At 43.0% G+C, this 13,923-nt stretch overlaps 1 protein-coding gene across 2 annotated transcripts in view; it reads left to right on the forward strand.

Annotated features, from left to right (window-relative positions):
• The window catches only part of zswim8 (zinc finger, SWIM-type containing 8), a 133,665-nt gene that overhangs the window by 89,210 nt on the left and 30,532 nt on the right, over positions 1-13,923 (forward strand). For both annotated transcript variants that reach the window (XM_078160824.1, XM_078160825.1), the window contains exons 16-24: positions 1,253-1,562; positions 1,848-2,003; positions 2,225-2,447; positions 3,393-3,682; positions 3,927-4,150; positions 9,527-10,024; positions 13,090-13,267; positions 13,426-13,599; positions 13,704-13,823. In XM_078160824.1, the coding sequence (XP_078016950.1) occupies positions 1,253-1,562; positions 1,848-2,003; positions 2,225-2,447; positions 3,393-3,682; positions 3,927-4,150; positions 9,527-10,024; positions 13,090-13,267; positions 13,426-13,599; positions 13,704-13,823 (2,173 nt within the window). The remainder of the gene's footprint in view (positions 1-1,252; positions 1,563-1,847; positions 2,004-2,224; positions 2,448-3,392; positions 3,683-3,926; positions 4,151-9,526; positions 10,025-13,089; positions 13,268-13,425; positions 13,600-13,703; positions 13,824-13,923) is intronic.

The raw sequence follows: 13,923 nt of genomic DNA on the forward strand, positions 1-13,923 counted from the left end.
ATTCAGCCTGAGCTAACCAGCTAACCCACTGCCTGGGGTCACAGGAGCTTGGTGGCCAGCGGCTGCGCTGGGTCTGACCTGTGTAATTAGAACAACAGAAGCTCGCAAATCCAACAGGTAGTTGGGGTTTGCGCTGGCGGAATTGGAGTTGCTACAGCCGATAACTTAAGGTGTATCGCCAAAGCTGCTGTCTGCTCTCCACAGCCAAGTAGTCTCATATGGGTAGTAAGATGGAGGGACTACGGGGTGCAGTACGGTTCATCACAACAGAATACGACTACAGTAGCTTGGAAAATAGCAATATGGAGCTCTGAATTTGATGAATGTATGTGTTATAATGGATCCCACTACTTTCCTCACCAAGTCCTGCCCTTTGAAATCTCTGAAAAAATGGACACAAGTCCACAGCTCCACATCCAGGGGTATGTGGACACTGAAGGAAAGCCAAAGGCTGTGGGCGCGAACCCTGCCAACCTCCCACCCTTCTATGACAGAGCATAGCACAGCTTTGGTCAGCAGGGCTTGCTGAAGGCAAGAGGAGAGCCAGGGCCCACAGAGCATGTTGGAGAACCAGAGGGAGTGCAAGAGTCCACACACCCCTGGATTTGGAGCCTCCAACAGGCTCTGTAGGTCTTGGCTCTCCTTGCTATGACTGCCTCTCCAGCCCCGGTAAAACCTCCAGCATGTTCTGTGGGCCCTGGCTTGACTCTCAGCCCCCTGGGTTTATCCCACAGCCTGTAATCAATTTGTAATTGCGTCCTTATTTCTTTGTATGCAGCCAATGTTCTATGACAGGTAGGGATTATATTACAAATATATGGTACCAGCGTAATGTGTTTTCAAGGCTGCACTGTGTTCACAATGTATTACTTCATGAGGGATTGATGTCCACCTTCAGGTGGTGCTGTTGAGTAAGTCAAACATGCTCAACATGGGTGGAGTTCAATGTTTGACTCCGCTGGTGTTGAGCACTGCCCTGAACTGCATCTAGGGGGTATTTGATAGTTCAGCAATGCAGTTGTTAAATTCAGATGTTCTAAACACAAACTGTGAATGTCTCCTAAAATCAGGCAACCTCATAGTCACGCTCACATAACAGATGTGTTTCAGCAATTACCAAGACTGGAGTTTAAGAAGAGAAATTTCTCTACCTGTTTCTTGAATGAACTCTCCTTTCTCTTTCTTTCTTGTCTCTCACTCCCTGTGTTACTCCTTTCCGTGTGTCTCTCCTGACCCCTCGTTCCATCCTCAGATACTTGATAAATTGTTGGACAGGGAGAGTCAGACCCACAAGCCCCAGACTCTAAGCTCCTTCTACTCCAGCAAGCCAGCTGCTAGTAGCCAGCGCAGCCCATCCAAACACACTGTTGCCAGCCACAGTGGGGTGAGCGGGGCCACCGGGGGTGTCTCCAAACATGCCCCCACATCTTCATCTGCGACCACTGGGCCGCCCTCTTCCTCTGCTGTGACAGTGGCTGGTGAAGAGGTTGCTCATCAGGCTGAACTGAACCCAGTGCAGAACAATACAGCAGGAGAGAGCGCTGCTGAGAACAGGGAGCATGGTGAGAACCTCCACCCCTGCCACCCCATCTCTGGGTGCCATGTCATACTATACTGTAGAGCATCCAGAGCAGCTTTCTTATAGTTATTAGACACTCTGGCTCATGGGTGAGCAGAAGTTCAGCAGTGTAACTTGGAGCCAGCCCATGTAGTTTTAAAGTCATCAATTAAATCTTCAAATCAAATGAAATAACTGCTTTGATCTGAGTTTACATTTCTAAAACCTAGATATCCTGTGCTATTATGCATAATGTAATCCCATTGTGCTAACACATCTTCCCCTGCAGTGTCAGATGGACCTCCTTCATCAAGTGACCAGCAGAATGACACAGCTCCATTTAAGCTGGAATCCACAGTGCCAAGTCGGCTGGCGCTGGGGGCGCGCTGTGGATACAGCCAGCGCTGCTGGGGCTCACCTGTCCGGCAGAAGAAGAAACACACGGGTAAACTCAAAAATGTGTACATTCTTTAAACAGAGCACAGCATCCTGTAACACTGTCACTACATACACGTCACAGAATTAACTTAACTTCACTTAAATCCACATAATCAGACAGGCAGTGCTGATTTTTAGCTTGGGTCATATTTGTGGTATTTTTGAAAAAGCTTAACATAAAAAACAAGTACACATAATAGTGATGTGAAGTGCATGCTGTTTTGACAGGCATGGCGAGTATTGACAGCAGTGCCCCTGAGACAACTTCAGACAGTTCCCCTACCCTCAGCCGGCGGCCGCTCCGGGGTGGCTGGGCAGCAACATCTTGGGGGCGGGGCCAGGACAGTGACAGCATCAGCAGTTCATCGTCTGATTCACTCGGCTCCTCCTCCTCTAGTGGCTCTCGGAGGGCAGGTGGCGGGGCCAGAGCTAAGAACACCGACACCAGCAGGTAAAAATGCTTTTCCTCCTCATTACATTCAATTCAGCAATGTTATTTGTGCTTGTGCTAATTAGCCATAACTTTTCTATAAGCACCTTTCAGTTGTACATCTGTACATCCGTATCTTCCATTTACACGAATGCAATATCTCAAGAACACCTTGGGAGAATTTCTTCAAATTCAGCAGACATCCACTTGGACCCAAGAATGAACTGATTAGAATATGGTGTTTGGAGGTCAAAGGTCAAGGTCGCTGCAACCTCATAAATCATGTTTTTGGCCATGACTCAAGAATTCATGTGCTAAAATTATACATAAATGTCTAATATGATATAATGATGAAGTGATGGCTTTTCATATTAAAGAGGTCAAAGGTCAACTTCACTATGATATCTTTATGTTCTGCAAAAACACTTTTTTGGCCATTATTCAACATCATGTCTCAGGAACAGAAGGGGAGACATTTGGTCAGACACTGAATTGGTGACACTAATCTTGGGTGTCCACCTTGAAATTGTGCTGATTGTATAGATCTTCTGCGCTGTCAGCGGATGATGTGTGTGAAGCATTCATGTTTTTGTAATGTGAGGGTTTGTGTTCTCATAGACATGGATGTAAAATGTAATTGCAACTTGACTGGTGTGCGGAGGCAATAATTCTAGATTTTTTTGTCAATGAAAGGAGACAGTTAACATAACAAACAGGAGAGCAAAATTCCAAATACAGAGTCCTAATGCATGTAATAAGCAGGAGGCCTAAGGTACCGGTACAGTCAAGCAATAAAAATGTTAATGAGAAATTAGGTAAATCTAAGTTGGAAAAATGTCCAGGCCTGCCTTTGTTGAGCAGGTGTTCCTGAAAACAAATCTGATTTACAGTAGATCTATTTAGGTCTCTGTTCTAAACAGTAAAGATTCATTCTAAATCATATGTCGTATATTTCTCTGTGATCAGGTACAAAGGGCGACGTCCAGAGTGCCACGCCCCCCATGTACCCAACCAGCCATCAGAGGCAGCAGCCCATTTTTACTTTGAGCTGGCCAAGACTGTGCTGATCAAAGCCGGAGGAAACTCCTCCACCTCCATTTTCACCCAGCCGTCAGCCAGTGGGGGACACCAAGGGCCCCACAGAAACCTGCACCTCTGTGCCTTTGAGATTGGCCTCTATGCTCTTGGCCTCCACAACTTTGTCTCACCCAACTGGCTGTCTAGGACCTACTCCTCCCATGTGTCGTGGATCACCGGTGAGAGGGAGTGTGTGTGTGTGTGTGTGTCTGTGTGTCTGTGTGTCTGTGTGGGGGGGGGGGGTTGGTACTGCTCTGTTTCGTCCATATCTACAAGCTTTCGGGAAACATGCACAAATACAGATGAAATGAACACAGAGTATGGGCAGAAGGCTCTGTCCATGTCCGTCCCTGTATTCAAATCCAGTGTCCTGTCTTTGCTTTCCTTCCTGCCCACATACTGTGTCCTCTCTCCTTCTCTTAGGTCAGGCCATGGAGATTGGCAGTGCTGCCCTCAACATTTTGGTGGAGTGTTGGGACGGTCACCTCACTCCTCCAGAGGTGGCATCCCTTGCTGACCGAGCATCACGAGCCAGGGACCCCAACATGGTACGGGCAGCAGCAGAGCTGGCCCTGAGCTGTCTGCCCCACGCTCATGCCCTCAATCCTAATGAAATCCAGAGAGCCCTAGTGCAGTGCAAAGAGCAGGTACTGTGGGAGTGAGTTTACAGTTCAGAATAATTGATCAGCCCTGTCAGTGTGTTTGTTGTGTGATTGATCCTTAAGATGAAAAGATATAAAAAAAACTTTTTAATGTAATTTTTAGTGTGAAACATAGTAATTGATTTGGTCAGTTATCTAATTAACTGGGTAAATGCCAAGTGCAAAACACTTGCTTTTATTATATACAGTCAGGTCCATAATTATTTGGACAATGATACAGTTGTCCTCATTTTGGCTCTGTACACCACCACAACGGGTTTTAAATGAAACAATGAATACCTGCTTAAAGTGCAGACTCTCAGCTTTCATTTAAGGCTTTTTTCAAAAATGTAGTATGAACCGTGTAGGAATGACAACCATTTCTTCACACAGTCCCCCGACTTTAAGGGCTCATAAGTATTTGGACAAACTAACATAATCATCAATTAAACAGTCAGTTTTAATACTTGGTTGCAAATCATTTACAGTCAATGACTGCCTGAAGTGTTGGACACATAGGCATCATCAGATGCTGGGTTTCTTCCCTGGTGATGCTCTGCCAGCCCTTTACTGCAGCCGTCTGCACTTCCTGCTTGTGTTTTGGGTGTTTTGCCCTCAATTTTGGCTTCAGCAAGAGAAACGCATGCTCATTTGGATTCAGGTCAGATGATATGACTTGGCCATTGCAGAACATTCCACTTCTTTGCCTTAAAAATGTCTTCGGTTGCTTTTGCAGTATGCTTCAGGTGAATGTCCAACTGCACTGTGAAGCATCGTCCAATGAGTTTTGAAGCATTTGGTTGAATCTGAGCAGATAATGTATCCCCAAACACTTCAGCTTTCATCCTGCTGCTCTTGTCAGCAGTCACATCATCAATAAATACAAGAGAACCAGTTCCACTGGAAGCCATACATGGCCATGACATAACAGTACCTCCACCATGCTTCACTGATGAGGTGGTGTGCTTTGGATCATGAGCAGTTCCTTCCCTTCTTCCTTCTCTTCTCTTCCCATCTTTCTGGTAGTTGATCTTTGTTTTATCTGTCCATAGTATGCTGTTCCACAACTGTACAGGCTTTTTAGATGGTTTTTGACAAACTCTAATCTGGCCTTCCATTTTTAAGGCTAACCAATGGTTTGCATCTTGTGATAAACCCTCTGTATTTATTCTAGTGAAGTCTTGTCTTGCTTACAAGAGCAGCAGGATGAAAGCTGAAGTGTTTGGGGCACCATTATCTGCTCAGATTCAACCAAATGTTTCAAAACTCATTGGACGATGCTTCACAGTGCAGTTGGACATTCACTTGATGCCTATGTGTCCAACACTTCAGGCAGTCATTGACTGTAAAGGATTTGCAACCAAGTATTAAAACTGACTGTTTAATTGATGATTATGTTAGTTTGTCCAAATACTTATGAGCCCTTAAAGTCAGGGGACTGTGTGAAGAAATGGTTGTAATTCCTACACGGTTCATACTACATTTTTGAAAAAAGCCTTAAATGAAAGCTGAGAGTCTGCACTTTAAGCAGGTATTCATTGTTTCATTTAAAACCCATTGTGGTGGTGTACAGAGCCAAAATGACGACAACTGTATCATTGTCCAAATAATTATGGACCTGACTGTATTTGTGTCAAGGTGTCATATGTACTACAAAGCGTTAGTATGAGTGAGGTGTGACGAAGAGGAAAGAGAGTGAAAGTAAAATAAATACAAGAATGCTAAGGAGGATAATAAAAGTCGTAGTGAGAATCAGTTGTATCATGAAAACAGAAGTGGAAGCATTTGGAATTGAAGACTGAGCTTCATCTAATCTTCATTAGAATGGAATGGAAAGGAAGCTGTGTGGCTGCAGAGGAAGAACAGAGACAGGTTAATGATTATGGCTCTGACGCTCTAACAGGGACCTCTCCACAGAGGTGGGAGTAAAGGCGGATTTATACTTACACGTCAGCTCTATGCAGAGCCTACGCCGTTGCAAGCATTTATACTTGTGTAGTGGTGTGTCTGTGTCACTCTGCAGGTAAACCTCCAAAACACCAGTTGTTGGTGGGGTTTCTGGTGAATTGCTGTAAAGTTTAGTTGATTCAAAATATACCTAAAACATACAATGAACATGGCTTAATAGAGACAATTTCAAACACAAATACACAAATTGGCTTCATTATAACTGGCAGAATTCACAGACAAAGCACTTGTCTGTTGCTGGACACATTTTCTCCACATAGAACGTGCTAATGTTATTAGCACAAGCCTATGGCATTTTGCAATGTATAAATTAGCCTAGTGGAGATTTCCTCTACTCCTATGAAGCCAGGGAAAACAGCAACATTTAACAAATGTAGCCTTACAAAATTCGGCTCCATTACAAATCACAAGGTTCAACAACAAAACAACTCTTACACTAAACACATTTTCCAAACAAATACAACATGCTAACATTATTAGCACAAGCCTACAGCATTTTACACTGTATAAATTAGCCTGGCAACAAGCAGAGATTTGCTCTACTTACATGAGGCCAGGATAAATCAGACACAAGACTTAAAATGCTATTTTGTGGGGGCTTTATTGTCTTCTCAATTTTTTCTTATCTGTGAAATAAAAGTAAATAAAAGCTTCATTTCCTCTGAGGGAAATGGTTTTCAGCTTACAAAAATTGTCAGGAGGTCTGCCTTGCTGCGACATGAAGTTATATTTCTAGAGAGGTACATGTCAGGCTACAGCATAGGCTACGGTGTAGGCTCTGCGTTGATGCAGAGTACGGTGTGGAGTCAATGCAGAAGTATAAATCCTGTGTAAGTCATACATGTGCAAGTCTCAAACAAGTCCCAAGTCACTGTGGTGAAAGTCAAGTTGAGTTCCTGCTGCAAGTCAAATCATACTTACAAAGTCATAAAGATAACATAAGCTGCACCCAGTGGTGAAATTTAACTAAATACAATTACTCAGGTACTGTAATAGAAATCTGAGGTTTTTTTCTCATCCCTTCAACTCCACTACGTTAATCTGACAGCTTCGGTTACTTCATTTCTCTAGCAATGAAGATTTTTGCACACAAAATATATGAAAATGTACAAGTAAAGCTGGAACTATGAGTCAATTCATGAATTGACAGAAAATAAATTGGCAACTATTTTGATAATCCTTTGTAATTTTTTCATTCAAAAACATGTCATTGGTTCCAGCTTCACAAATGTGAGGATTTTTGTGGTACTTTTGCTAGGTAGTAATTAATAGTTTTAGTACTGAGGTTTGAATTGTGGGTTGGACAAAATAAACATTGTAAAGGTGTCTCTTTGGGCTTTGAGTGAATGTGACGCCATTTCTCATAATTTTCAGAATTCTTACAAACCAAACAATCAATCGTTAATGGAGAAAATAATAAGCAGATTAACCCATAATAAAATAATAATTAGTTAATAGTTCAAAAGGAGCTTCCCCCAACTACAACAATAAAATCCTGCTTTTAGATTAATGCTGGGTCAGAATCATCAATAGTATCACAGTCACAGGGGACATTTTTCTTAGTACAGTACTTTTGCCTTTAATACTTGATGTACATTTTCCTGATTATACTTACATACTTTTACTTAAGTAACATTTTGAATGCAGGAATTTGACTTGTAATAGAGTATTTTTAGAGGGCGGTATTAGTTACTTTTACTCAAGTAAAGGATTTAAATACTTCCTCTCCTGCTCCAAGCCCTCTGGTCAGGGTGAAAGACTCCACTCACATAACATACCTGCTGCTGTGAGAGAGCGGGGAAGATCATTATGCACTGTTAAAGTCACAACAAGAAGCGCACATAGGCACGCACACGAGGGATGCACAATATTGGATTTTTTGACGATAACGGATATGCCGATATATAACAACTTATTTGACCTATACCCGATACGGATATCGATAAATCCACTTTTTTCCCCATCTAATTTTAGAGATCATCAAGTCTCTTCTGCAGTGGAATTAACATCATATTATGCATGCATACTCTTATCCTGATGGCCCACCAGCAGATGGAGACATGAAATAGAATGCTTTTGAATTTATGTAATATTCATTGTGCAAAATAAGAAAAAGCACGTAGGCTGATTCTGATCATTCCAATGACATGCCGATATTATCGTGCATTCCAAATGCACACACTGAACTTACGTTTGGAGAGCAGGCAGGGACAGTTGTTATGGACTGTGGCAGTATCAAAACATTGTACAAATAAGATTGAAGACATTCTGAGCATGTCAGTCTGCAGCACATGTATCTGCACTCTACAGTGTTGACTGTATGTGTGTGTGTAACGGCCCTCAGCTGACAGTGTGTTGCTGGTTACCAAGCACGTTTAATGCAAAATTAGTTATTGAAAACTTAATTCACATGTAGAACTGAATAAAAGCACACAGCACAGCTCATGATGCTGCCATACATACTGTCATTCCTCTGAGGAGAGCTGTGCAGGAGGACAGAGCTGTCATAGTGCAGGCATGAATACCAGCTGGCGGGTCCTTTCCCCGCTGAGACATCGTCATGTTTCAAAAACAAAACCTAATTTCTCAATATCCAGAAAAATACAAATGTTACATAAAAAGGTCAAGTCCTTTCAAGTCATCCATCTCAAATCTTAGTCAAGTCTTAACTCATAAATACCAAGTCAAGTCTATCATGTGTTAGTCAAGCAAGTCTCAAGCCCTCAAATTTGCTGGAATCATGTGACTCAAGTCCCCCACCTCTGCCTCTTGTTAGTTAAGCAGGGTGCCTGTGGAAGAGCATGGGGTCTGGGGGGATGCTGTGGCTTTTGATAAGCAGCTGCTACCAACCACAGGTCCACCCTGTCAGGCCAACATTAGGTATTAGCATCAACATGGGACTCCGGCCAATCTCAATTTGAAAGAAAAAGGATAAAATGCAATAAGATTCTCACTGAATTTCAGCTTTGTTTTCAGGTAAGGGTATGAACAGAGGGTATGAAAACAGCAGACATAACATCTCTGCTTTTTCAGCTGCTGATGTAGTTTGCTATTGATCAGTCATGAAAAAACATCTGTATTCTTGTGAATCTGTGCTTGTTTGCCCATCTTTAATTCCTGCATGTGGTGTGAACATCAAATCTGAACTTGAAATTAGCTCTTGCCTCACAATATGAAATACATTTCATAGGCTAAATCTTTTTCGAATTTTCGAATTTGATTAAATTGCAATGGCAAAATACGAATTACAGCTGCTTACCGTTGCCAATTGACACATGATTGTTTCTTTTGCTGGTTACGTGCTCACAAAAAAGTAAGTAGGTTTTTGAAACCTGTCGAAAAAAGAACCGGTAAAGAAGATGATACATGATTTCTGTCCCTAACTGTCCACTGACTGTCCCTGTCTCCCTCCAGGATAATGTGATGCTTGAGAAGGCCTGCATGGCAGTTGAGGAAGCAGCCAAGGGTGGAGGTGTGTACCCTGAGGTTCTGTTTGAGGTGGCTCACCAGTGGTATTGGCTGTATGAGCAGTCAGTAGGCGGGGGCGCAGGCCAGCAGCGGGAGACTTCTGGGCGCTGTGGGGCCAACGGGGGCTCAGGCAGGAGGGCCCCGGAGTCCAGCTGTGTTGTCCTTGACACAGGAGCCAATATGGAGTCTACAGGGGTGGCAACAGTCACAGCCTCAGTCACTGCAGCAGCCGTTGTACCTGTCATCTCTGTGGGCTCCACCATCTACCAGTCCCATGCCATGCCCGGGCAGGCCATGGCTCACCCCCACAGCCAGGGCCTCCACCCCTACACCACCATTCAGGCTCATCTCCCAACTGTCTGCACCCCCCAGTACCTTGGACACCCTCTGCAGCATGTTCCCCGACCCACTGTCTTCCCTGTAGCTGGGGCTGCGTATCCACAGGTTGGAATCACTTATCTATACACTACCATTAGGCTTTCTGTGGGCTTTTTATTTTGTTTAGAAATAGCTTAAAATGTGTCCACAACTGCAATTTGAAATTTCAGTTTCGATGTTGTCTGCAGAACTCCATAAATGCTTGCAGGTAATTAAATAATTTATCCCTGCACTTATTTTTAGTTTGAATACAGTGTTGTATTTTTCAAAATTCATATACAAAACATAGTATTTCTTCAAATTTGGCAAAAACATCCACTTTGAGTCAAGTATGAACACATCAGAATTTGGTGGTCAAAGGTCAAAGTCACTGTGACCTCACAAAACATGTTAGTAAACAATTACTTTGCTAATTATCACAGAACTTCACATACAGTACAGGCCAAAAGTTTGGACACACCTTCTCATTCAATGCGTTTTCTTTATTTTCATGACTATTTACATTGTAGATTCTCACTGAAGGCATCAAAACTATGAATGAACACATGTGGAGTTATGTACTTAACAAAAAAAGGTGAAATAACTGAAAACATGTTTTATATTCTAGTTTCTTCAAAATAGCCACCCTTTGCTCTGATTACTGCTTTGCACACTCTTGGCATTCTCTCCATGAGCTTCAAGAGGTAGTCACCTGAAATGGTTTTCCAACAGTCTTGAAGGAGTTCCCAGAGGTGTTTAGCACTTGTTGGCCCCTTTGCCTTCACTCTGCGGTCCAGCTCACCCCAAACCATCTCGATTGGGTTCAGGTCCGGTGACTGTGGAGGCCAGGTCATCTGCCGCAGCACTCCATCACTCTCCTTCTTGGTCAAATAGCCCTTACACAGCCTGGAGGTGTGTTTGGGGTCATTGTCCTGTTGAAAAATAAATGATCGTCCAACTAAACGCAAACTGGATGGGATGGGATGGCATGTCGCTGCAGGATGCTGTGGTAGCCATGCTGGTTCAGTGCGCCTTCAATTTTGAATAAACCCCAACAGTGTCACCAGCAAAACACCCCCACACCATCACACCTCCTCCTCCATGCTTCACAGTGGGAACCAGGCATGTGGAATCCATCCGTTCACCTTTTCTGCGTCTCACAAAGACACGGTGGTTGGAACCAAAGATCTCAAATTTGGACTTATCAGACCAAAGCACAGATTTCCACTGGTCTAATGTCCATTCCTTGTGTTTCTTGGCCCAAACAAATCTCTTCTGCTTGTTGCCTCTCCTTAGCAGTGGTTTCCTAGCAGCTATGTGACCATGAAGGCCTGATTGGCGCAGTCTCCTCTTAACAGTTGTTCTAGAGATGGGTCTGCTGCTAGAACTCTGTGTGGCATTCATCTGGTCTCTGATCTGAGCTGCTGTTAACTTGCGATTTCTGAGGCTGGTGACTCGGATGAACTTATCCTCAGAAGCAGAGGTGACTCTAGGTCTTCCTTTCCTGGGTCGGTCCTCATGTGTGCCAGTTTGGTTGTAGCGCTTGATGGTTTTTGCGACTCCACTTGGGGACACATTTAAAGTTTTTGCAATTTTCCGGACTGACTGACCTTCATTTCTTAAAGTAATGATGGCCACTTGTTTTTCTTTAGTTAGCTGATTGGTTCTTGCCATAATATGAATTTTAACAGTTGTCCAATAGGGCTGTCGGCTGTGTATTAACCTGACTTCTGCACAACACAACTGATGGTCCCAACCCCATTGATAAAGCAAGAAATTCCACTAATTAACCCTGATAAGGCACACCTGTGAAGTGGAAACCATTTCAGGTGACTACCTCTTGAAGCTCATGGAGAGAATGCCAAGAGTGTGCAAAGCAGTAATCAGAGCAAAGGGTGGCTATTTTGAAGAAACTAGAATATAAAACATGTTTTCAGTTATTTCACCTTTTTTTGTTAAGTACATAACTCCACATGTGTTCATTCATAGTTTTGATGCCTTCAGTGAGAATCTACAATGTAAATAGTCATGAAAATAAAGAAAACGCATTGAATGAGAAGGTGTGTCCAAACTTTTGGCCTGTACTGTATATCCAATAGGATATAATGATGATGACATTTTATATCCAAAAGGTCACAAAGGTCAACTTGACTGTGACATCACAATGTTCTGCAAGAACACTTTCCTGTCCATTACTCAATTTATCTCAGGAACAGAAGGGAGACATTTGGCCAGATACTAAAATTGGCGACACTAATTTTGAAACACTGCTAATTGTATAGACCATCTGTGCTTCTGGGGGAAAGATGTGTGTGAAGCATCCACAAAATATCTTCTTTTCTGAGATGTCTGAAGCCTGCCTAACAATTCTACAACAATGCATGATGTCTATGACTAGAGGCATGCAGATCAATCTTTATAGCTGTTGTGCTATGCAAATATTCTCACACTTCTTTTACCATAAAACTTCAACATAAAGCCTAATCCCAATTTAATGCCCAATTCCTTTTACTAACCTGGCGTGGCAACACATTTTGACAGATAAAGTTCTTTGAATGTTTAAAACTGGGTTGTTGCTACCTCAAGTTGTGTGTCCTTTCCCGATCTCCCTGGAAGTTATTCATATTCCTTTAGTCTATAAGGGTCCTTAGATCAAAAGAATCAAAAGGGTTTTAAGTAAAAATTAATTCAAGTTGTGAATATTGTTTTAACAGGCTAAAGTGGTGTTTTGTTGGTATACCAGATGCTGTAATTCTCGATTGTTGTAACTCACTATCTCTCTCTGATTCGCTGTCTCTCGGAGCTAGATCAAATTAATGATTCATAATTTATCTATTATCTAAAGCCTCATTTTTAGAAAAGTAATAATTATACTGGTTTAAATAAACAATTTTATTGGATTTCCCATTTTTTGAGCAACAGTTTTGTGACAAAGGAATTAAAGACCTGACTTATATAGATACCTATCCCATATATAGGCCTGTTGATTTCACTGATTTAAGCAAATAATTGCCCGGGCTACTAATTGAAGTTTTACGGTACTTTACATGGTAATGGTATGAGTGCAGCTGACTCAAGCTAACTGTTTGTGCACATGAATATACAGTTCAGTATATGTGTGTGTGTGTGTGTTTGTGTTTGTATATTTTCAGGGAATGCACCCGGCCTTTATTGGTGCCCAGTACCCGTTCTCAGTGGCCACTGGCCCCCAGCCACCTATGGCAGCCACAGCTGTGACCTTCCCTGGTGTCCCCGTCCCATCCATGACTCAGATTGCCGTCCATCCCTACCATGCTGAGACTGGCCTGCCCCTCAGCACTACTGTAGCAGGTCAGGACTACTCACTGTGTGTTTTTCATCTGGGTTTCAATCCAGATCTTTAAACTGAGGCTACCTCGTTATACATTGGTAAACCTCACAGTACCATGGGAGGGGTTATTGTGTGTTTGTCTATGCTAACAGGCAGATGTACCTGTCATGTTTTACAGTAGGCAGCGTCCACTCGGGCCCCACCATGCAGGCCATACAGGGAGCATCACTGCCCTCCCTTTCCTCCCAGCCCAGCTCATTGGTCAGCACTCCTTTCCCAGCAGAGGACGAGCAGCATAGCCAGCCAATCAGCCAACAGGGCCTGCACTACCTGCACTCTGCCTACAGAGTTGGTGAGGAGTTTGTGTCCTATGATTATATTTTACTCTAAACAATGTGCATATAGTACAATTGGTTAATTTAACACATTTAATCTCCATTGTTCTTTTGTGTGAAGGCATGCTGGCATTAGAGATGCTGGGCAGGAGGGCTCACAATGACCACCCAAACAACTTCTCCAGGAGCCCACCTTACACGGAGGATGTCAAATGGCTGCTGGGACTGGCTGCGAGGCTAGGTGAGCATGCACATGGACAATAATGGAGGGATAATTTGAGTGTTTTTGGTTTGTTAACTGATTTTTGGATTGTTAAGGCATCCAGTACATACATGAGTAT

Source organism: Epinephelus lanceolatus, chromosome 17 (genome assembly GCF_041903045.1).
Source record: "Epinephelus lanceolatus isolate andai-2023 chromosome 17, ASM4190304v1, whole genome shotgun sequence".
Lineage (NCBI taxonomy): Eukaryota > Metazoa > Chordata > Actinopteri > Perciformes > Serranidae > Epinephelus > Epinephelus lanceolatus.